This window comes from Zootermopsis nevadensis, unplaced genomic scaffold (genome assembly GCF_977971745.1).
Source record: "Zootermopsis nevadensis isolate Lab colony 2312 unplaced genomic scaffold, Znev_1.0 Znev_ptg000031l, whole genome shotgun sequence".
Lineage (NCBI taxonomy): Eukaryota > Metazoa > Arthropoda > Insecta > Blattodea > Termopsidae > Zootermopsis > Zootermopsis nevadensis.
Window position 1 is genome coordinate 602,612 of NW_028259163.1, and position 26,786 is coordinate 629,397.

General features: G+C 39.1%; 1 protein-coding gene across 12 annotated transcripts in view; it reads right to left on the minus strand.

The window, feature by feature from the left end:
- Positions 1-26,786, minus strand: part of dnc (phosphodiesterase dunce) — a 369,630-nt gene that overhangs the window by 55,503 nt on the left and 287,341 nt on the right. For all 12 annotated transcript variants that reach the window (XM_087359424.1, XM_087359419.1, XM_087359418.1 and 9 more), the window contains one exon: positions 736-837. In XM_087359424.1, the coding sequence (XP_087215550.1) occupies positions 736-837 (102 nt within the window). The remainder of the gene's footprint in view (positions 1-735; positions 838-26,786) is intronic.

Here is a 26,786-nt window from a genome sequence, read left to right on the forward strand (position 1 = left end):
CTGGGAATCGAAATAACAAAATTGCACAAAAACTGTAAATTTGTAATATTTATAATAATTATTTTCTCGTAGAATTTCACATATCAAAATCCCGTTTTAAATAATGCTGTACAAAATATGCATTTTAAACTTGGACAAAAATTCTGTACACATTTTTTTTTAAAAAAATTGTTAAATTTTAATTAATCTTTTTGTAATAGCAATTACGCAGAGGGACGCTAATTATAATACATATTTTAAGACTGAATTTCGTGTTCAGTGTACAATGAATGAACAGAGGGCAGGAGGTCCCTCAAAGCACGATCTTCCAGAGAACTGCACACAGGCATGAAGGTAATATGCGTACTTTTATTAAGATAGGGGCTCAAAATTAATATTACAATGGACATACACGTCAACCCGGAGTCTGAATACACGGAATGGATCAGACTTCCAGGAAAACAGCTAATTATTTAGTTGCTCCAACAGAACCTGACGGCATTCCATTTTATTGTGAACGATGTAACCCGGAAGCATGACAACAGTCTATGAAATCCGCAACACCGCAAAAATTCCACTCCAACTAATGCAAATTTAATGAACATCGCTCCGAGTTCCCACAACTGGCATTCGCGATCAGTGAACTAACGTCAAATCACTATGAAACTCTCCATATTGAGGATGAGCTCAAATATTAAGTATTTTTTAACAATAAATTACACTGAATAAGTGTTACTTAATAAAACCATTACTTACTTAGGCGGAGGTACATTTGTAAGGCTGAGGAAATTATTTCGTACACTCCTGAGGCTTGCCAAGATTTGAGCGAATGGTGTGACAATGAGGTCCTCGCCATGACTGGAACAAAGAGAAAAACTAACTGTAGTTAACATCTACAGTAATTTAAAAATTCTAGTATCAGTACATTTATCAAAAACCATGAAGATGGCGGTCCTCTGGGTTGTAGCGCCGTGTAGTCCGGTAGAAACTGAGTTAAGTTTCAGAGGTCGTTGCTGCCTCCATCTCAAGGTACCTTGATTATGGGGGCAGCAGTTACGTCTGGAACGTTGGTAAGCCCCTACCATACTACGCGGGGCCGCAACCCACAGAACATACATCTTCGTACTCACCGCAATGAAAACCTCAAATTCTACGTAATCGAAAAGCATGTAATATGTATGAAAAGTAGTAATACACAAAACAGTCACCACTTCCACATAAACAATACAATTAAGACCGGATTCCACACTGGAAATGAATGACCTTGAAATTCTACGTAAGATCCAAATAAAATTGAATTTCAAATATTCGTCGAACCTGTTAACACGTGACATTTCTGACTTCGAATTACTTCAGGAATAAATCCCTAAATTAGTGAAATAGTCAGTGTACACTGTATATACTGACCACATCGCAAGCTGCAGGGTGGATGAAGCTCTTGAATATCAGCACAGACTTTTTCGTATGATGAGCCCCTTTGAAAGCATGGCCAGGATATGGCTTCATCTAAAGGGAGCGCTGCATTGAACAAATGAGGGCCTTAATTCGATTTAACAAACTTTCATCTACAGCCACCAGTCAGATAAGAAGGGACAGATGGGCTAGGCATAAAGCACGCGGCGAAATGAGAAATGCAAAACTTGAATATAAGAGACCATTCGGAAGATCTAGGTGTGGATGAGAGGATAATATTAAAAATGCATATCAGGGTAACAGGTTGATTGATATTCGAGTCTTCACCAGTCAAGAACATCAAATATCTATCACAGGCCTCGTTGTCTGCCAGATTTTTTGCAAACACAACCGACCATTTAGTCAATGCGGGAGAAGACACATTATTATTTTAGTGGTAATGATGTGGACCAGCTGCCTCAACACCCACACAGTCGTTTTAAGAGTTTCATCTTGTGCTCAGAATATGTTCATTTTACGAAGCGACACTTGACAGAAGGATGTGACCAGGCACGTGAAGGCGCTTTAAGTATTTTATGAAGTTATTTGTAATAAAAGACGTAGAAAATATAAGTTGGGTTTCATCGGGCACGTTGAATGTCTACGCTACACACAGGTAAGCACCGGCGTTCTTTGGAAAACACACAGCTGACGTAAAAACCGACGAAGAACACAAGAAACCTAGAAAAAGTTGAATATTCGAATACGGAACCCCTCGGAAGCAAAGAGACCAACCATCGTGGATCGTGAGGATGTTTTTACAGAACTTTAGTTACAGAAGTTAAAATCATATTTTTTTCTTTCTTAATCTAATTTATCGACAAGATGGCTGAAGATCAGTTTACAGCGCCTCGCTTTATTTGAGAAATGGACGAACATCATACTCTCTCAACAATTCCAGAAGTTAACATTAAATTACAATGATTATATTTCATCACGAAATACTAAAATCAGATGTACCAGTTTCGCAAGCAAATTCAGATTTCCCTTCCAAACAGAAAATTGCCAACATGCGTATCCTTATTACATTGTGACCTCTTCCATGAGGATCACCACAGTGAGGTTTTTCACGAAGGCAAAGTTCCAGACTTTTCTTTCAGAAAAAAAAAAAAACCCAGGCCTCGGTTCTGAACGAAACGAACGTGGGCGAGCGAAGAGACGAACACTAATTCTGTGGTTCGACAGAGTCTAAATGAGATTTGATTTAAAAGCCATTTTTTACGTATGATATGACGAAATATGAGCGTATAACTAACAGTGCGTATGGTACTTACAGGTTTAAAGACGACCTATGACTGACGAGAAATTATGGAACATTCTCATTGAATTTTATCTACCCGCCGACGAAGTTAGGTTTATCTGATGAACTTTGTATTCAGATCGGTCTCAAAGAGAAGATGGCATCGCTGTACACGCCCATAGAAAAGTCCAACAAAGCAAGGATGAACTTCAAATGAATAGAAGAGATGGGTGAATAGGCAAATATAGAATATAGAAAAAAAAAAAGGCTTTTATATTCTCGATGATTCGTATAAAATTAAAATAACTGATCAATAAATACATGTTCATGCCTAGTCATTAGAATGCAGGGAAAGATATTTCAAAATTATGGGTAAGCAAATGATTTGTGAACGATAGTAAAATATCCCTACTTTCAAAAGTTATTAGCAGATCAATTTCGATGGATTCGTGCCACGATTTAGTTAAGGAAATATCGTCTTCCCTTCCCTAAGATTAAAATAAAACAGGGAATAATGTCCCTTACGACAGTACAGGCCTATATATTTCTCTGTTTTACTTTGCTGTAAATCTTGGATTCTCACATAAAAAGATTAATAGAAACTTGCAATGCCTGAGAAGGACCTAGTATCAACAGGATGGAAAGTCTACTCGAGAAACAATTTTATCGTTTGTACACTTTAACTGACATGAGGCTTACAGTGATGATATGTGTACTACGTAACCCGGATTTTGGAAATGAGAAATTCGTCCAAAATTATAGTCTCATAACCTGAAGAATATAAACAGGGGGTTGACACTCTGCGACCCGCGAGCCGCTTGTGGGCTCGCAGCTCTTTTATGTGGACCGTCACAAAGTCCCAAAGCTGACGCACGTAAAGATTCAGTATTTATTTTATTCTAAACACCGATTATTTCCTTAAACTGCGTTAACCAATTGATCTTCGTAACGGTGAGGCGTTGTGTTTTCTTCGCGGTACGGACTGAATTCATAAATGCAATTTAGACGAGCTTCGGCTTCGAAGGGTTAATTAATTATCAGAATAAATATACGAGGGTCGCTCATTAAGTAATGCCCCACATTTTTTTCCTCAGAACATATTTATTCAAGATGGCTCAAATTTAGTGACAATATAAATCAATGTTTCCTTTACACATACTATTTTTCCACATAGTCCCCATCAACTTGTACGGTTTTACGCCAGCGTGGAACAAGTGCATGCATGCCTTGCCGGTACCAGCTCTTGTCCTGTGCACGTAGCCATGTCCTCACTGCTTGAATCACGCTCTCGTCATCTTCAAATCTTGTTCCGCGGATAGCATCTTTAAGTGGCCCAAAGAGATGGAAGTCGGAGGGTGCCAGATCTGGACTGTAGGGTGGATGGGGTAGCACCGTCCAACCCAATTTGGTGATTTCTTCCCGGGTTCTCAGACTTGTGTGAGGGCGTGCATTGTCGTGCAGGAGCAAAATTTCTGCTGGATGCTTGTGAGGCCGAACTCGTCGAAAACGCTTCTTGAGGGTTTTCAGGGTCCTGATGTACGCGTCTGAATTGATGGTCGCACCTCTTGGCATCACATCCACAAGAATGACCCCATCACTGTCCCAAAAGACAGTCATCATGACTTTTCCGGCGGAGGGAGTTGTCTTGAATTTCTTCTTTCTCGGTGATTGAGGATGATGCCACTCCATTGACTGCCTTTTTGTCTCTGGCTCAGAGTGGTGTATCCAGGTTTCGTCACCTGTAATGATCCGGGACAGAAAGACCTCTCCCTCAGCATCAAAACGCTCCAACAATTCAGAAGAAATCGTTTTCCTTTGAATCCTGTGGTCTGCTGTGAGACTTCGTGGAACCCATCTTGCGCACACCTTCGAATATGCGAGAGCCTGGATAATTGCAATCACACTTCCATTGCTGACTGAAAGCTGTTGGGCCAATTGTCGAGTTGTGATGCGCCGATCCTCACGAATAATGGCATCCGCGCGGTTCAACATGTCTGGAGTGGTGGCTGTGGCAGGACGCCCAGAACGCGGCAGATCACGGAGCTCGGTTTCTTCACTTCCTGAAGCTTTAACTCTCTTAGCCCAGCGACCAACGGTGCTCCTATCGACTGCACAGCTTCCATACACAGCACACAAACGTTTATGAATGTTCACCACCGTTTCTTTTTCAGCAACAAGGAATTCAATTACAGCTCGTTGCTTGTAACGAGAGTCGTTCACAGACGCCATTTTAACAGTTCACTACAGCTCCGCTATCGGTTGGAATCATTTGAAACTCCGTACACGAACGCGGGAAACATCAAATCTCAAGCATGTAAAAGTACACTTTTCTATCTTCATTATTGGCTGAGAAAAAAAATGTGGGGCATTACTTAATGAGCGACCCTCGTATATAATTTCCTTAAACAGCGTTAACCAATTGATCTTCGTAACGGTGAGGCGTTGTGTTTTCTTCGCGGTACGGACTGAATTCATAAATGCAATTTAGACGAGCTTCGGCTTCGAAGGGTTAATTAATTATCAGAATAAATATATATAATTTCCTTAAACAGCGTTAACCAGTTGATCTTTGTAATGGTGAGGCGTTGTGTTTACTTTTCGGTACGGACTGCAGTCTTAATATCATTTACACGGGCTTCGAGGTACAGCTTGTTTAAATTCATAATCGATTTAAATCATTTCAAATGTGACTCTTTGTCACCAAGGAACGGAAAGTTCTCGACATGAGCACGGAGACCGCCCACAGTCTGAACCTCAAACGGCGAGGGATTTCTTGACTAGCTAAGCGACTATCAGCTCCCCATAAAATGTATGTTTCAAGGAATTAGTTAAGATATTGATAATTATCAACAACCAAATACAACGTTCGACATGGCATCCAAACTTGAACGTAGCCATATTAGATGTGTCAGCGTGTGTTTATTATTAGAGCGAATTCCGAATTGGAATTCCCCATTCAATTCGAAGAGAAGTTTCAATATTAATTTCATGGACTGAATATTTTAACAAAATAAAAAACGCATTCTGTGGTGTTCCAGCATTCCACGAATGAAGCTGTGACACAAAGGATCACCCCAGTCCCTGCTGAATTCCACGTGAAGTTGGAATTATTTTCGAAATATTGTTCATAAATTAAGAGCCGTCAGTGCTCTCAGACTGAACCACGTCAAAATGTCTGCGGTATTTAGAATATAACTTAGGCCTACCTTCCTTACTAAAAAAAACACACTTATGTTAAGCCAGTCCACAAATACAATCCTGATCTTGTTACCAGATGCAGTAACAGAGGTTTGACGTTCACGAGGTGGCGAGCATTAAGGCGTCTGGACTTCACCAAAGTTTCAGAGACGACTTCAGTATACCTTGACGATGAAGGCAGAAACCACTTCCGAAACATCGGCATTCTTCTACCAGACTACACAGTGAAAAAAAAAACAACCAGGAAGACAGTCAACTGCGAAGGTAATGCAGTTTAACAATGCTGAACCAAGTACGATGTTAGGTGTCATACGTGAAGACTCATCTGTTAGTACTTCGTAAAATGTTCATTTCCTTGAATTGTAATCCCCTTTAAGAATCTTGTAACTTAGTTATAATATTTGAAAAAGGCTACCAAACTGTGTGGGTGAACAGCCTTTGAAGTTGTAAAGGTCAGAGACAGTGCCTTCTTACTTCGGAAGGTTTCGTCAGATACTCTTATCAATAACGCGTACACCTCCTCGTATTTCAGAGACCAAACAAATGTTGGATCTGAATATGGGCGGAAAAACCGAAAGAAATCTAACCTAACCTAACCCTACACCAAATAAATACAACGCGTTGTCATCAGTTGACAGGACAGAGCAAAGGACCTCGAGACGCTTCTTGGCAAGACTGTGGAAAAATCAGTCAACTACAACTCTCGTTCTCGCAGGCTCTGCGTCTTGGAGGATATTAACAACACTAAGACAGGTTACATTTTACGGAGCTAATCGTATAAACTAGAAATCAATGACGTTAACTGCAGTCCGCAAAGCGTTTACTCAGAGCGACAGATTAAAACAAAAGAAGTCGTTTGTTCTAGACACATCTCGAATTACCAACACATTTTACGGTATCGTATTTGAACACGGCTCGTTCCTGTGAAAGACTCCGATAAAAAAAAAATTGTAAACGTCAAAAGACCTTACCAAAGTGTAATTTGTGAAACAAAATTCACACTAACTAGAATTCGATGTCGTGACGGAGGTCTTCTGGTTTGGTAGATGTTTACCAAAGATTCAGAGGTCCTTACCGCCTCCATCATCAGGGATAATTATGAAATTTTGTCCAGCTTCATGTTACTTCCTTCGTGTGAGCACTAACCAGCACTAGATTTGATTTAATACGCGTAGAATTAAGCACAACTCTTAAATACTGCGGTTATTACAAGAATTTCATAGCTTAAAATGGGCTACAGGTTACCACGGACGGGTGACATCCGAAAGTTTAAACCTGAATACGTACTTCAACCTCCTATATATTCTCCTACTGCACTGATGTCTAATATTCAATTTATCGAGTTTGAAAAGCAATACAGGTTCATGAATGGACTATTTATAAACCCCTAATTCTCATACGCAAGAGTACAGGCCCTCGTTTAAATATAAAAATAAAAATTGAGGATCATTCTTGCAGTCTAATGAAACTCCTGTATAATAGATCCAATAGTCTCAGCAGAGTCTCTCTGCAGGGGAGGGCGAATTCAAAGGGTAGAGTTCGGTGTAGTTAATAGGATTGGACTTTCAGGGAAAACGCGTCGCTTTGCCTAGGTTCAAGTGGCTTACGTCGGCACAACTGGATGCTGTGCTCTGCAGATATCATCTGTGAGAACCCGCAGTGGCGGATTTTAACAAATGCTAATTTCGATATAATACATCAGTTTCAGATCCTTAATTATTAAGTATAATGGAAATATTTCATCTCCGTGTTACAGAATGATCGATAACTTATACGCAATCCACGATTTCTATTTGCTAAACAAATAAATTTCACTGCAATCACAAAAAAAAACAATGTTTTATTGAGAGTTTGAGATGTCGACTACGTTCGATCATCCATTCGCACTTTTCCTCGTGTCTTATGCAACCCGGAAACCGTTCACCAGACGAGATCCTGTGACCAGCTTCGAACCTGACAATTATTTTTTATCACATGTGACATCTGTTCATTACCACAAACTTCGATCGTCACAGACCGACGATGCACTACAAGCTGATGACGCGCGCATGCGTCAGACGAGTTTCGCACGTCGCCATGGCAATCCAGTGCAGCAGATCGCTACGACATGACGTCACAACGACGAACACGAGAAAACAGACGAGTGCTGGTAAAGAGAGACTGCGACTTCGGAGTGTTCTAAGGGAGGGAATCAACTTTATTTTGGTTTTGAATACTTCTCGTATTGCTCCTAGGCGTAAAAACGCGAGCGACCATCTGCCATGGGCTGAATGTCTTCGGCTTCATGACCACTGGTTGAATTCAATGTCCACCTTGCTCATGAGAACACACAAATATTAAAGGCGAAGATATCGAGAAATCATTTTATGCTCATTTATTATTTTAATATCAAAATGGCCATTTCTACAATTTTTTTAAATACAGTCTGTCCCAAAAATTTGTATACACAGCAGCAATTTTGTTCGCCGCTGTCAACTGTGCCACGAAGCTAACGGTGGTCATTCTAAACACCTATATCAGATTTTCTAATTCACAAATTTTCAATGTCTTTTAATTCACTGAATTTGTGTCTGGTAGAACGTGTGAACACGTCATTTTGGAACACGCTGTACATTGGGTGTATGAGTCGACTGGCTCAGGATACAGCGTAACAGTAAGCTGTTTTGAACACTGTGATGAACTTTAGGGACTATCAAGAAGGCAATTTATATTTGATCTGAGTTACTGCTACAAAGAAATTCCTTTTATCCGTCAGTGACATTTTCCCATGTCACGAATCAGTTTTTACTTAAATCCGCCACTGTCTCCCCGCACACTACCCAACCATCACCACGTCGTTCGTACATCATCACCGTTCATGAACGCCGTCTCATCAGTGGAGTGATTGTATTTATATGCAAATTCGAGTTACTTACACCACGAGATCACGATTCTGCCAACTTGTACGCAGAAATATCCCCCCATAACCGAAGGCCATAGTTCGACACATTTTGAATGCTACTGAACTTTGCAATCTCTGGGATAAAGACTGTTATTATACGTCTAACGACGTAGCATAGAAACGAAATCATCATCATGAACATGGGTGTGATCAAAGATTACCAATGTTTCGGAGGTGATAGCTGCCTCCATCATCAGATCGATGTCAGAGACAGCGAGGACCTCTGAAACGTCGGTGAACGTCTGCCAGACTGTACGGTGCAACTACCCTTGACATGTTTATCTCCACGCTCTCCACTGTTAAGAACCTAGAATATTACATAATTATGAACGTCATCGTAGTAAATTCTTATTAATTTGAACTTGTAGCTTGTTCCATTTCGGAATTACTACTAAAATTACGAATCAATTTATATATTTGGTGTGACTTCCATGCATGGGGCATCAGCCCGTCGTAAAGCCTCTAACTGAGGACAGCACAGCATGTAAAGAACTGGGTTCGAAGCCGCGATCACAAAATCCATTCGACCAAGACACAAGAGGAGGCTGGAGAAAACTGGACCACGAATTTAATAAAATGTAGACTTTATCAAATACATTAACGTCGTCGAATCAAGGCGTACGACATCGGCGTGGCACGCAGAACGCACTGGAGAGAATAAAAACGTAATTACACGTGGCAACAGCCAGACACGTGTTTATTAAAAAACTGACTTCGTCACTCGATTCAACAAATCACTGCGACACACATTTTCCATCATCCGTGAAGTTATTTCTGCAACACACACACACACACGATCTCCTAAATATACTTCGTGGACATTCAATATGCGACGTAACTTGAGATCAGAGGATATTGCTGTAACAATTCCAGGAACAAAGCCAGAGGCTACACTAGATCTAGAGAAAAAGTCAGGTCGCATGAGAACAAACGATAAAAAAAAAGTATACAGTCGTCTCGGATACTGCGTCGTTGTCTCGCAGAAGCTGACCGACGTTATCGCCCTGACAATGATGGCAGTAAGCACCTCCGAAACGTCACGGCGCAATATCCAAGAAGATTGTCATCTTCACACTAGCCACCGCGAGGACATGAAATCTCACCAAATGTAAACAATTCAGAGAGAGAAGAATCATAGAAAAATTAATTACTTTGGTGTTTTCAGTAGAACTGGCGGATGAGTTTAGTTCTGCTGTTTGTGAATGACCAATCAGTGTAGAGGATTTCTGCTCATAAACAGCTGAAACAGCTTCTTTGCCAGTGTTGTCCCAATGTCTTCTTAATATATCGTCGACGAGAACTTGATTCTTTGCATGGAAATATATTTCACAAAACAAACAGCATTCACTGAAAAAACACTACAACATTGTAAAAAAAATGAGCTAAGTTCAAGATGTTGATTGCACAAAGGCTTTCGTGTAAAATATATGAAACAGAACAACGAATTACTTATTTACAGTTGAATCAACAACACTTTTTTCAGGAGCTCAGACCATACAGCGCTGAAGATGACGCAGAGGTGCAAAGATTAATTTAGAACCTTCGTTTAAGGTCACAAAGAACGAATGGAAGATGCGATAAACAGACCATGGTTTAAAATAAGCCCCGAAGGTTTAAAATACAGATTTCGATACAAAACACGAAATGAATATTACGACTGAAATGTCAGATGTCAAGGAACGAAAAAGAGATATCAAAAACGGTCACAAATCAAAACAATACCGCACAAGTACATTTAAAAAAAAAAAACATAAAATAGGCCTATAGATTCACGCGGATTAGAAAAAAAGTTCACTTTCATAAACAAGTTGCCAGAGGTAGGACGAGACTGTACGCTGATAAACATCTCTCAGTTAATAAATCCTCTTAAAATTTAGCGCAGAACCTTTGCCATGTTCAGGAGGATTTCCTTCTAATTTTCCCGAAATACTGTAAAGATTTTTCTCTACAGAAGACGGTAAAAACACGTGTTTTTATCATCCCGACAAACTCTTTCGTGAAAGTTCTCAGTCTTACGTGCAGTAAGAATAATGAGTTATAATATTGGACTTAATCCCTCTCGCCTTACACGAGGAGTGGGGGTGGGGGTGGGGGTGGGGGTGGGGGTGGGTGGGGATTTTAGGGGTGTAACGAGGCAATGAGGAAAATTGTACGTATAAAGAGAAGATTTATAATTTCCACTCAGCATGCTAGTTCAATGATCAAAGGAGATCACAGATGTGCGGGGAACGTGGGATAATTGTCAGGACATGAACGCAGAATTTTGGTTCAAATAACACGAAGGAAACCAAAACTTGACAGAACTACACGTAGAAAAAAGAATGATCTTCAGGAAATGGGATTTCTGGAGAGGGACTGGATTCACCTGGCCCAGGATCGTAATACGATAATAGACCTTAGAGCTCCACAAAAGGCGATGAATTTGTTGGCCAACTTCGCGACTGTTGGCTTGTCAAGAGGAACTCTGATTGACGAAACTAGTTAAAGACACAATAAAACATTATTTTATCATCACGTTGAAAGTCCTTCCCCTCTTAATCCTGCTATCTCTCAGTTTCAGTTTCAGTTTCAGAATTACAACAAAATTAGGAGGTGACAGTATCCTTCCAGAACCAAGTGTCCCCAAATGAAGGAATCTTAAGTTGACATAAGAACCTACTAAGTCCTTGTTCACTTCGTTCGCAGATCGGCCGCAAGAGGTCGAAGCCGTAACTTGTCCCGGCTTTGCGTAGGTTGTAAACAGGCTTCGGTAGCTCGTTGGTAGTGGTCGCTGCGACGAAACATCGTCGAACGTGGTTCGCACATTCCTGTTAGCGGAGCGTTGGACGTATTTAATATTTTTAATCGATTGTTTGTGATACGGAAAATGCAGTCGTCAAAAGTCAAAGAAATTTTTTTTTAAAAAAAAAATCAAAAATGAAGTTTGTGACAATGGATTTGCCCCCCCCCCCAATTACTCTGAAAATAATAAGATCATTGATAAATCAGTTTCCCACAAATTGTTCGGTATTCTCAAGTATACAAAAATGTTATACAACCACGCATCAAATTAAAAGTTCTGTTTCGCTGTGGGGGATACAAATGTCAGAAATGGCTGACAATCTGGGAAATGATCATTTTGTGCCCTGAGCTAACTCTGCCGTTCTCAGTCGGCGTTCATGTTCTCTCATCCTCCGGTAGCGAGACCGTACCTAGCCTCTTGCAGATAATGGTCAAACTTTCCACTGAAATTTCCATGAATAACACAATCCGGGTCCACTCGAGAGACAGAATAGTTACGAAACACCTCTCTGGTTTTATCAGAAAGCAATAACTAAATAAAATGCAGTGTTGTAAAGCTCTCTTTTCAAATATCTATGAAATGCCCTCAATGTTTGTATGGATCTGCACAAGGTATTTCAGCCAACAACAAAAATTTCTACTACACATCAAACTGAAAATAAATTGATTCTCATTTCACCATAATCATCCTCAGTTTTTCAGATTTCATATTATACAATTTTAAAATGTGACCATCACGAAAGATCAATGTTGAAACTTATCTCATGGCATAATTTGTAAAATATAAACAAAAAACGTCCTTCCAGTTTATCCACGGATACCAAACTCATGTTTACTTTGCTATGATTTTTGAAACAAAGGAAATTTAATTGAATAAAAATTTTCTTGGATATTATCCATCGTCTAGTAAATATAAAACGTAAAACGACGTTTCGGAGATGGGACTCTATCTCCGTCTTCAGGTTCTGTAGAGTCATTTGAATAAAAATTTTCTTGGATATTATCCAACGTCTAGTAAATATAAAACGTAAAACGACGTTTCGGAGATGGGACTCTATCTCCGTCTTCAGGCTCCTACACAGTTGGGCCAAAGTTTAAAACGTTTCACTCTGTGTTCTCACATTTAATATTCATTCGGGGAATTTTCTGATAAGCTGAGTAACTAGTTCAGTTGCCCGAGAATGGATACTTCACTGTCTCTGCATTGAACCTGTAATCACGTCTGAATACAGCTATTGCTGCTTGTCTTCTGGTGTTATTTTAATCTGTACAAAGCTTTGATCCCCAGCCATTATGTTGTAAACTTCAAGCAATGTTCCTTCTTTGTATTTTTCCAAGAAAAGAATTCCATTTTGTTACACATATTGAAAACTTTATCTAATACTAAAATACACTTCTGTCTTTTAAAGGTTTTTTTTTTAAAAAAATCCCAAGAGAACCTACATTAAAATTAAACATTTCCGCGTTTTGTATTTACGTACTTCGTAAGATTCTCGGAATAAGTAGCGATCATTTCCTTAACCAGAACTACCCGGTTTCTCTTTGTAATGGATAAATGTTGTACTTTCTGTGCGATATAAACTGTATTCTTAAATATTATTTAAGACGAGCTTAGGCTTCGTATGTTTAAAAATGACCTCTGACATTCAAATCGAATATTCAAAGAACTACGTCAATACGGACTTTTAATCTCATCCCAGGCAATACGACTACTCGTCTGGGTATTCATGTATAAACTCTTTATTTGCTTTCGTCCCGTTATATCTACGAGTTCAGATTTTAAATGTTCAGTCTAGATAATATAAAAATATTTGAACAGACGTCGTACATAATCGATTTATTTGCACAGTAGAATTAAATGCTACTATTTTCAGTGCAGTATCCTTAAAACTCTACGTTGTAACGATAATGAGCAGAAGTGCACAATTCTTGACTTCAGAATGAACATTTTCGAGAAAAACACTCATAGAATTCTGAGACATGGCATCCGGAACAAGGAATCTTCAGGGAATGCAAAAGCATTTCACGGAAAAAATGAGGATTTTCTGTCAGAGTACTAATCCTTGAAGACTGACACAAAGTGTTGCCGACGCACACTGAGATCTGAAGAACAAGTCATATTCCTGAGTACGGATTTAAAAAGACCACTCTGTATAATTAAACAGACCCTTGAGGAAAATCCCCTACTCAGCATCCAAATAGGTGTCACGTCATAAAACATAAGCCTACTTAAATACTGCGAAGGCAATTTAGAGGTACTCGCTGCCTCCATCATCATCCATTATACCAGATTATGAGTGAGGTAGCAACGACCTCTGAAACGTCGATACTTCTACCAGACTACAACCCAGAAGACAGCCAGCCATATTCGGAATCACCCCCGTTCGAACCTCAGGGTCTACATATTTGTAGTTGCTGAGATGTCAACATTCAGAATGCGTACGTATCGGTCTGTGACTCGATTGTTTATTTAAAAGTAAATTTATACGCACAGTTACAAAGACTGACTTAAATTTTAAGGATTTAACATTAAAATTCGCTCTGTAGCCATAAGTGTGTGATGTTAAATATCAACATGGCGGTTGCACGAAGGAGTTGTTTTTTATATTTGAGCGGGAATGGGTCCAATGACCCTAGACATACGAATCTATGAAATTAAAAATCAGCTAAAGCATCTTGCGACGATACGGTATTGTGTTGCATTCTTTAAAGAAATCGTCAAGACCACGTGAATTGTTTAGTTTGAAACTGAAGTTGTCAAAGCGAGATTACTGATGTAATCTTTTATTATTAATTCAGATTTGCAAAAAAAAGAATCCGTCTGTTTATTTCGGTAAAGATTACTCTTTTCAAGCCTTGTTTCAACTGTCTTCTTCAATACAAAAATATTAACGCAAATACAATTGCCGAAGCAACGGATTCAAATATTCCAGTGGGGGGGAGGGATCGAGGTGTCCAAAATAGCCTCAGCAATCCATAAAATTAAACGTCCCGAATGAACAAACAAACGCGCACATCCACAAATACTGCCAATGAAAGGGCACCTCATTCAACACGACTTTCGTAATGTTGAACACACAAAAGCAAACGGTGGTTGTTCAGAGCTTCGAGGATCACATCTGCCGACAGACGTAATAAAGCCTACAGAATTCAGCATTTTTTAAATCTATAACATGATGGCCAAAGTACTTCATCCGCGCACCCACGATTTTCAATAAATTTCTATACAGTACAAACAAAATGTACTTACATAAACCTTGAAACAGAGTTAAAAGTAATGACCAATTAGCAAACACTTTTAAATTGTAAACTTCCATAGATCGGTGCCGCCAACCTCGACAAAAGAATAGCTATATTGTCAATGTCTGGATTTATTTTGTCATCCGTGTACAGACTTTTTCAATGCCTCGTGCTTAAAAAATACAGATCTCAACGAAATTAATTTGCACAAACGTGGGGTCTACACAGCCCACTGAATTAATACAATAAGTCAGATCTTACTGCAACGTCAGATAAAAATATAACTGGATTCTATTTAGTGAAAAATAATTACCTCATTTACAGTCGCAAATAGGAATATTTTTTTTCAAACGGCCTCTGAGATATAAAAGATTTTATGCTTGGGGGGGGGGGGGGGTTGTGTTAGAAGGTTCCCATGCAATGTCCGCTCGTCCTTCTCATAGAGACAGAGAGAGAGAGAAAGAGGAAATTGGTGGGGGAGAAGTGAGAGACACTTCGATATCTGGGGGGGGAGAAAGAGCATCTTATAGCTAGAAGGTCCCCAGGCAATGCCCGCTCGTCCTTCTGTTAAGGATAAAGTAAGAGTGAAGGCGTTAGTGTGATGATTGGCATAAAAGACGGAATTTTGAACTTTGTATTAGCGAAAGCTGAGGCTATTAATTTGGAAGTTTAGTTCATAATTTAGAAGTTCCTATGAGGGGAGGGGGGTAAATTTTGACGGCGTTAAGGGGTGGTAAATTTTGATTAATATAAATCGGGAGGGCTGCATGAGAAGCTTGCAGTGGCAACTTGGAGACAGCATAAGAGTGGGGATGTTAAGAATCCAGTGCGTACCGCGAAGAAAACACGACGCCTCACCATTACAAAGAACAACTGGTTAACGCTGTTTAAGGAAATAATCGCTGTTTAATCTGATAATTAATTAACCCTTCGAAACCGAAGCTCGTCAGAATATTATATAAGAATTCAGTCCGTACCGCGAAGAAAACACCGCACTTCACCATTACAAAGATCAAGTGGTTAACGCTGTTTAAGGAAATAATCGCTGTTTACAGCGAGAATCATACGAAACATAAATACAAAATGAATATTTATCAACTGTTGAATCAGGTGGTGCATATAGTTACCACACGGCTCTAAGTGTTAAATTTTCAACACACATAAAATAAAACCTTAACGTTATATATCACGCCTCGTGTCAAATGTTTGTATGACGTGCCATTGGAGTTGTACGCGGACCGACTAACAGAATTACAAAGTTTGGTGTTTAACTTCAGAATTCTGCTACCATGGTTTCAGATAGTAATTACACAAATAAAATAATCGAATGAATTAGCGGAAATTGTCGAGTAAGAATTATCAGTTTTAACGGGTTTCAGAGGACGTTGTGACACATCGAAATTTATCTCGCCATTCCCTTTGGTTCAGTTGACACGTGCATTTATCGAAGCGTCGTAACTGACGAGCGTATTAGCCCGCCAGATCTCCAGCCAATTATTACGACCTGCCCTAAATGGGAACGCTTCACCGAGCAGACCAACACATCAAGTCAAGACGGCATTGCATTTCAATCAATCCCAGTTCAGACGTTAGAACAGAAGACTTTAGAAGCAGGAGAAATCCCCTTCTGGAATCTGATTGCACGGGATGACAGAATCGCCACGTGGAATAATTCCCGTAATGTTAATTTGTCCAAAAAAATAAATTACATTGAAATCAAAAAACAAAATCCAATGCTATGTTAAGCCATTGAAATATCCACCGCGTTCAGCCACGTTTTCCTCGTTTCAAGTATTATGGAATCGGTTCACCAGACGAAATGATGTCGATTTGTTTGGCACAGGAAAATCGGGAAATGCGTCCCTAAATTCATCTTGGCAAGTTAAGTAAGAACGAGGTGCCAGGTGGCGTTCGACGATGAACACTTTCTGTACCCGTGAAAAATGAAACACGTTTTGCGCTTGGACTGTTAAAAGACAACTGACGGACTGGCGCGAGCAAGTTACAATATGTCTATTAGCTTCAACCATGACTGTCCGGCCGTCCGCCTGTCTGCGTTCGAATAATTTGCATTGTATTTTTTACATAATTTCGCTATTCACTCCAATATTGCCTTCCAGTTTAAAATGTTTTTTTTTAAAAAAAATTTACATTATTTGAAATCAACTTTCGTGTGGAATCATTTTGTAATTACGATGCTTCTCTCAATGTCGGTCAAGGATACAGGACAGTTCCATAATATCCTGCATAATTTCAGGAGTAATTAAATTTCAAAGGAAATGTATTGTTTACAATAATACACGCAAGAGACAATATTGTTTCACAACACTCGATTCTGTGTCCGAAACCAAACACGCGTGTTACAATATTTACACAGAAACACTGTTGCGGTCCTCTTATCCTGATCGAGGACTCTTCAATGTCAAACACTTAACATTCACTCACAGCCAGTGTTTCAGTTAAACGATTTGGGATGAGGTCAGTTCAAAGTCATTTGTTGTCATTAAAATTAAGTTGTTTCTCATTAAAAAGTGAATGCAAATTTATTCAATGGCTTGCAAGTTCAAACAACAAGCTTCTGCCTTATAACACGAAACATGGATTACATTTCAAGCGATCGATACGAGAATGTATAAGCCCTATCTAGCCCCTGATATACCATACGCCCAATTTATCTTAACATTTAGGACGGTTAAAAACATGTACCACAAATCAAAATGTGTTATCAACTCGGCCTGCGGGCACAGTGTCACATTCTGACTATCGATAAGCAGCTCGAGGACACTTTGTCATCTCGAAATATCGACTGACATATCTGAAACACAACCACCTGCTCCGTGGTCCATTGTTTCTCAACATCTTAGCGTAACACTGTTCAACCACTTGTCATTTCATCAGCGTGTCTGCTCCTACATATTTCTCCTATCAACAATTTAAATGCTCGGTCGTTCTCTACCCTTTGACATCAGCAGAGAACGTCATATGAGAACGCCCTGCCCGTTAATGATACGTATATTAAAAGAGCAAATATAGTGCTGCCATCTATCAACGTCCATGGCAACTATTTCTGTTGCCATCTATCAGTGTCAATAAGAACTTCGGCGAACGGTGTGACGGCGTCCGTGACGATGTCAGCACAAACAGACAAACACTTTTCTACGCATCCATGCAAACTGACTGACCAGAGACAACCATCATGTGACCTGTACCACTTTCAAAGACCAGACGTCATTTTCAATTGCTGCAATCAACCCAGAGACCTAAACATTAGGCAGATTCCCAGGATATTCGTGAAGGTCAAGACCCACATTGTGGTAACTACTGCCCGCTCTGGGTATCCGGGACTGTGGTACATGGAATGCCAAGACCCTCCAACCCCATCACTGCCCACATTTAGTCTGAGGGCGGGAAGAAGTGGGGAATCCCTTGCCAACGGGGGAACTCCCGAGGGCAGCGGCTGACATATCCCCATTGGAATCAAACCACTACGTTATGAATACTGTGATAATACGCTTACGACTATACCAGCGACGTAATCTCCTTCACTGCAGCCCGCTCTGGGTATGTGGTGAGACCCGGGAGTCCCCACATCACTGCCAGCCTTGGGCCTGACCGCGGAAGTGATTGGATGGGGACTCCCTAGCCAGCCGCGTAAGCATTAGGGTTAAGTCGCTGTGATTACGTCATCAACCAGTTTGAATCGAACACGGAAAACATGGTTCATAGCGACTGTTTGCCAATGGCTACAAGAATTATTTGACATCTAAACCAGCAGAATTAGCCTGAAGAAATCCTTTAGTGTTTTTGTGTTCTCTGCAGAGGAGACCTTTCCAATATCCGTAATATTAGCTTTTAACTTTGTGACTCTCGTCATTTATTACTTCATACTAAACGCCAATAACCTTTTGAAAGATTTTGTGGTCTCTAGTATATGAAAAGAATAATGAAATATATATTTTAAAAAAAAACAATATGAACGTGTTTAAGATCTGCCGCTGGTCGTTGAACTAGATTAGCTAGATGCATATAAACAAACCACATTTTTTTTTTTGTAAAGTGACCATTACAAATTAATTCTTAAAATGTTATGTGCATTGACCTATGTAAATTCCAGATCAAAGGTTACAGATTTTATCAGCATAACTTTAATTAATCTTTCCATCTATGTGGTATTCCAGAAGACCAACTGAGCCAACATTTTGATAAGCCTGGACGAGATATTTTCCTACCAAATATAATTCCGCACATGTTGTTTATGATAGCGCAAAAACCATATTACAATAACAAAATACAACGAAGTATGAAGTTAACAAAAAAAAACAATCACCTGAAAATGACAAACCGTTTATTTTCACTTTCAGGACAATTTTTAAACCAAAGCAAAACAATATTTAACAAAATAAATAACCAGGAAAACAAATAAATATATTAAGTAAACAAAAATATCGTACGCATAATTATACTAAGTAAGGGATACATTTCTTCACTCAATCAGGCAAAGTAAATGTTTTAAATACCAGACCTAGTAAATAACACTGATATTAAATTCTAATAATTAAATGGTTTAATACATACTATGAAAGATCAGAATAAATATGTAATAAATTAATTTAAATTATATTTCTTGGACACGAAATTCAATCCTGTAATTTTCAGTACAAATACTGTAGAAAATTTTCTTAGCGCTGGAAAGATTAAACATTGTCGTTTGCAGATAAGAAAGACAGAAAAAACGTATCACTTAAATTCAGAAGCAGTGGACAGAGTTTCATATGTAATATGAACAAGCAAATGCACTTTACATGTTGCAGAATTTATAATTCGTTGTTATTCCAATACTGTCCAATACTTCATATACAGTTTTGAGAAAACACAAAGTTTTACATATATGACATCATTCGTCATCTTCGTTTGGGGGGGGGGGGATATTGCATCAGGGTGTGGCTGATTTTACCCCAACGCAGACCAAAGTACTACAATATGGACTCATTTATCCTACCGCCTGTTGGTTTAATATGAGAATCCGCACTCAGATCTAAAACCCACGATTAAGAAACCAGCGAATCGCGTGGTACAGATACGATTAGTCCTGATTGTTATGCAACACTCCCTCCACCTCGCTTTAGACCTTATGCAAATGCGTGCGGTGACAATCAGCTTGTGGGGACGTGCGAGAAAATTTCCCCTACTCGTGACAGATCATTACCAACTGTAAAATTGCTTAATGACCTCACTCGATCCTCAAAGGTGCGAAAAGAGCTCGAATGAAACGTAAATGGATAAAAACAACTTTATTACGGGCTACTCAACTCGTTGAATAAAATACGTAGGACCAAAACATCTGAGACACGAGAGTACATATTATTCGGGAAAGCGGATTTTCTTAAAAGAAAATACCAGTTTTATTACATTCAGCCACTTCTATACTGCAAACAACATAGCACATCACAAAGTACCGACATATTTTCCTCCTAAAACGTACATATTTTATGACAGATTTGTACATCCTGATGATTTAATGAAAATTTTATGACTAATATATTAATAGAAATTATTCGTTAACATGCGATTGGTTAAATACTTTTCCCTATCAATGTTTATACGTGTCTTACGAAGCAGAAATATATATTACGTTATTACCGTCAAAGAACGTACAATTTTTTCTGTACCGAAACAAGAAAACTGAGAGAAGTACTGGCAATTTCAAAAACAAACATACAGCAGCAAAATTATTAATGGATAATGATAAATATACACAGTGGTAACCAATTTCCTTTATAAGATGTCCGAAAAAACTATAATCAAAATCACGACAACACGCCTACTGAGCCAGATAACATTAATATTTATTATAAACATGACGAGAACACATTTATCAACTAATTACGTACTTCCTGTAACATGGTTCTTGGAATGTCAGTGGTTTGCTCGTTAGAACATGAATTACCTCCATGTGTTCAACCGTGTTTACAAGAGCTCGCCACTGGTAACTGAGGGAGGCGATTTCATCAGAAGGACAATATTGAACAGCTAATTAAGTAACTAACTCCACAGAGCAAGAATGCATCTTGAGAAAGCAAAGGACCAATGACGTAGTCAATAATTCCACGTCAGATATGGAACCAAAGGACCAATGACATGTTCACAACAACCCTTTAATATACCCGATACTCAGACAGATTAATCCAGTTAGTTTACCACAATGCACATACCGAAACAAAGTGAATGATCCTTGAATAATCACCAACAGAAAACAATTCTCCAGACAATCTTAACAGATATTAATGGGATAAGTATTTTAATTTACGTACGAATTTAATATATGGTGAGGCATATCTGATAAATTCAGTAACGTACATGTTTAGAATCATCTAAAGTCAATGAATATATTTTAAAAATTAAATTCAGCAGCTGATGTTTAATGCAAACACCCAATGCCACAAATTTAATCAAAACCAGTCTTAAAATTTCAAACATGAAACAAGCGGATAGTTCTGCAGATATGATACACCCATCCAGTAACAAACGACTACAAAGTACGTATCTTGTGATGGGGGGAAAATTTAACCCTTAACCCTTTAGAGTCCAACGGCAAACACAGGGCACATCAACTTCAAAAATCAACAAATCTTCATTTTGTATTTGTGTTCCGTATGATTCTCAGTGTAAACAGCGATTATTTCCTTAACCAGCGTTAACCAGTTGATCTTCGTAGTGGAGAAGTGATGTGTTTACTTTTCGGTACGGACCGAGTTCTAAAAATTAGACGAGCTTTGGCTTGAACGGGTTAATCCAGAGGCAGCCAGCTATTTACAGACGTAAATGCACACCATGACTGGATAAAAATTTGTTAGTTCAAATATTAGCTGTAGCCCCGTGACGGAGGGTGTCTGGTGACCACTAAACCAACAACACAGCAGTCGGTAAAGTCATGACAGGACTCGTGGTCACTTTGACACACAATACAGCCCCCCCCCCCCACAATTCGTGGAACGGTTTTCACTGCAGTGTGTTGTCAGGAAAGCGTTCAACGTACCCAAAATTTCTCTCTCTAAAACAGTTTTTGTCAACCGATAATCCTCGGATACCTGTCGATCCGCATAACCAAACATAACCTAACCTAAATAAACCTAACGTGTCGTAATTTCATCTAAGTTATTGCATAGCAACAAAAAATTAACCGAGTCGTACGTAACATAACGTAACCGTGTCGAAGCGTGACAAAGCGTGACAAGGCGTAGCCTGATTTGACCTCGTGACAAGGGATCACCATATGTGTCGAAACGTGACGAAGATTTACAAAGCGTGACCAAACGTGACTAGGCGTGACGAGAGGTGACCATAAGTGTTAAAAATACGACGAAGATTTGAAAAGTGTGTTTAAGCGTGACTAGGCGTGTTCATGACCCTCAGTAATCCCTAAAATCCGCACTGTCCCGAACGGGGATTCTGGCATGAACTACCACGCAACTAAAATATTTACTTACCAAGTGGTTCCCAGAAATGAACAATCCCAATGAATTGTTAATATCGGTTACGTCGAAGAGACGAAAGTTTTACTTTGTCCGTGCATTTTGCAAACGCGCGCTTACAAGCATAACTGCACAATAATCAGATCAATATATATCCGGAATATTCTGTCTTTTTAATTTCATAGTCAGTGACAGTTTCATCGCCCGCATTAGAGAGTCCAGTAATAAAACAATTATAATATAGCTACCATTTTGAATGCATGTGATGTGCGAGTGGATTTCAACAATAGGAATGCAACACGGATTATGTGTATAATGTTTTTACATCCAAAACATCCTTGCGCGAGGAACGGATAATGTAGCTAAATGGCACAGTGGAGGTGTGAGGCCACGCTCCGTTGGCGAACTAGTACACTGTTATACGTCGTAATGTCCTCGGTTACCAGCCAACCGCCATCTAGCAGATTCAACAGCTGTACAAATAACATTTATTTATTTCAGTCTATCCAAGAGACGCTGGAAACGATGTGGAAGGAACAAAATTGCTTAGCTCATGTCGTTATCAGATAAAAATCAAAGCAGCTCAAAGCAACTGTGGACTTACATCAGCCTTACTCGTAAAGATTAACACTTGAAAGTCGATGGTATCATTGGGTCATTGTTGTGAGCAAATAATCTATGATACCAGTTCTGCAACAATGCGGTGCAGTAATGGATTTGTTTCCCATTGTTGGAACAACGTATTCAAATAATAAATTACGTTGCAACAATGTGTTCCAACAGCGACTTCAGTCCCCACTTTAAACAATGATCTCGAATCCCACTGTTGTAACAATGTTTCATTAATTACGATAATATCAACATTCTGTAATCACAAACGTCCAGTCATAACTGCACAACAGGACACGAAAACAGCAGAATTTCTAGTAGCGGTTCTAAAATCTATTTCACATTCTAAAGTACGCAAAAATTACATTCTGGGTCATGTTCTATAGCATGTGGTGAGTAATAAGTCACTCTTGCACGTCGTGCCCCAACAATTTCCACATGTGGACTGGTTTGTGGGTTTGCCTCACGTGACGTAACCGATGGCGTACCTTAAGGTCACGCCTCGCATAGTAGATTAATGATTTACAATGCAAGTTTAAGGCCATCACGGACCTGTCACACTGGAGTTTTATCAACGTAATATTCTCTGGCTCATTGCTACAGTCAACTCCCACATTTGCAAATTCATTCGTGTCTTTCAGATGAACGCGTGTTTAATAGCGAAATATTAAAACCAGGGAACAGCTGTACCGAAAAAATTGGTTATTTTTCATTAGACTCGTGACGAAGCGACCGGAAGAAGCTTCTGGTGTTACTACACTTTTTATACAGTGTGTCCCAAAACGATTTATACACGTTTTAATACGGAATATTAACCTTGTTATCGATCCCCGTGTGTTTATGTTTACGAGGGGAACGCAGCGTGGTCCACATTTAACAGATGGCACTGCAAATCTTTTACCATGATTTAGGTTTGGTGTTTTAAAATGTCTGTTTCATTCACTGAATGTGTATACATTTCTTGGGACACCTGTATTAAAGACCATCTCATTTGTTACGTAATGTGATTCCCTGCATTTTTTATCTTCTGGGTATTTCACGGGAAGAGTTGGTAATTTTGTTTTAAATCGTATAATAAAGATTAATAAAAGTATTTCTATCTGTTCACTACCGTATCCTGTTATTAACAATGGGGCTTTATACTAACTGAAGTGTCCGTTATAGAGTGAATCCTGTAAGGGAAATTTACAGTAGTGACATTGGTGTTTTATATTTGAAAAAAATTCAACGCGAAATGGTTTCTTTAACGCCAGTTAACAATGGACAGAACGTGCGGCGAAAATAGTAGGCTTCAACGGAATAAAACAAAATACTTTTCTCCGTTAACGTCCGTTCTCAGCGGAACGAGACAGACCACTTCTACTCTACCAATTTTTGTTTTTGTTTTGTGAGCAGAACGTTAATTTAGTGTCAGCGACTAACTACACACTTAACAAAATTGGAAGGCCGTGATACCATTCATTTGGACGTAAAGTGTGACTACAATATCAAAATAAAAAATCCCGGGCGGTCATATTAACAACGGCGGCTTCCAACATAAACGATTAATTTAAATTTGATGGTTTCGAAAGCATTTTTCTTTTATCACGACGTTCCTGTGACGTAATAAAAACGCGTGAGCACGACTTTTAGTGAAACAGAAAATCGCCCTTTGTTACGAAATAGGATTCTTTTTTTAAGTCTTTAAAATCCTGACAGAGTCTCCACTCTTAGTTGGACTTCCGATTGGAGACTTCCACTAAATCTAGCGATATAGTCACTTAACTGTTATCGGCGAATTATAAACTCGGTACTGAAGTTTAAAATATAATTTTCTCACTAAATATATCAGAGTGAAAATGTTTCACTAAAATTCACATACACTAAGAAGATAAAATATTAAAAATACAGAAGAAAGATTAATTACATTTTTACTCTTAGCCAAATCATCGGCGATGACATTGCAATAGGTGAAAGTATAATATTAAAAATAACCTTAAGTAAATGGAATATACGATAGTAGGCACTCGTAAACACGGTAAATAAACACTAGGTTTAATAATTGTTGATAATTTGACAAGATAAGGAACTATCAGATACCACATAAGGGGTCTGCTACATGAGAGTTAGTTACATACAGCATAATTTCAACGAAATACATGTACAAGGCTGATTAAGGTGTTCTATTGAACTTAAAATGTGGCCTTTTTACTGAAACACCATAGAAGTTCGCATTTTCTAGCTAGTTCAGAGACCCACGGCTTATGATTAACGTAAGCGCAAGACTAGGGAGGTTTAATTGGTAATTACACGGAGAGGCGGTGATCGCGTCGAATTATACGCTTCCTTGCCCACTAGAATATTTAATTCCGGTGGGAAAAACCATCTGTGAACTCGTAATAAAACAAATGTAGCCTATTACGTGTGTAAGGTCGTACCTCTTGATGGTCCACAAAGTTCATCCATCGCGGAAGGCATTTCCGTATTTTCTCTCATGATCCCAACTTAATTGAACTGATAAATTTTTCTGCAAGTAAAAATAAAATTTCACTGCCTGTAAAAAAAACCTGGTCAGAACTCAAAACATACTTTCGCACATCGAGCAATTACTAAGATACGACCTGGCAATCTTAGTTAAGACTCGCTCAATTCGTTCTTAAAGATCTGATCTGATACGACACTGTAATCGTGTCAATATCTAGAACAAAAATCTCTGAAAAACAACCTTGCGAAGCCAAAGTTCGCCTATTTCAAGAATTCAGTCCGTACCGCGAAGAAAACACAACTCTTCACCATTACAAAGATCAACTCGTTAACGCTGTTTAAGGAAATAATCGCTGTTTATAATGAGACACGCGCTACGTACGTAGTATTTAAACAGAGAGTCCGTACCGCGAAGAAAACACAACACCTCACCATTACAAAGATCAACTCGTTAACGCTGTTTAAGGAAATAATCGCTGTTTATAATGAGACACGCGCTACGTACGTAGTATTTAAACAGAGAGTCCGTACCGCGAAGAAAACACAACACCTCACCATTACAAAGATCAACTCGTTAACGCTGTTTAAGGAAATAATCGCTGTTTATAATGAGACACGCGCTACGTACGTAGTATTTAAACAGAGAGTCCGTACCGCGAAGAAAACACAACTCTTCACCATTTCAAAGATCAACTGGTTAAACCTGTTTAAGGAAATAATCGCTGTTTGTAATGAGAGAGAGAGAGAGAGAAGAGAGAAAGTGGGGGGAGTAGCGATAGGCACTACTGTAATAAATGGGGGAGGGGTATAAAGTTAGTTGTGGGCTATGAAGGTTCCCAGGCAGTGCCCGCTCGTCCTTCTGGTATGAATAAGTTTAGTGAGGACAAGGGATTTAGGAGACAGGATGGGGTAAGAAATAGGGTAGGGGGGGAGTTGATTCGGGTCTTTGCGTTAATTTTGAATTTTGATATTGGCCTTGGGGGGTGGCGTTAGGAATAATTTACGTTAATTTTGGGGGGGGGGGGCTACTATAGAGCGGAATTTTGATATTACTCTGAGAGGGCTGCATGGGAGGCATGCAGAGCAACGTGGAAATTGGGTACCAACTCAGCAATGAGACACACTGCGTACGTATTGAAACATTTAGTCCGTACCGCGAAGAAAACACTACTCTTCACCATTTCAAAGATAAACTGGTTAACGCTGTTTAAGGAAATAATCGCTGTTTACACTGAGAATCAAATAGAATACGTAAAGTACAAAATAGCTACCGATTATTAAGGACTGTGGAATTACTTACAACATCGTTATGTCGTCCCAATTACCTACTCTGTCCTTAATACCCCATTTTGAATCAACCTAACCAACTGTTGTATTAGGGTGAGTGACCAAGTTCAACAGCCATATAAAA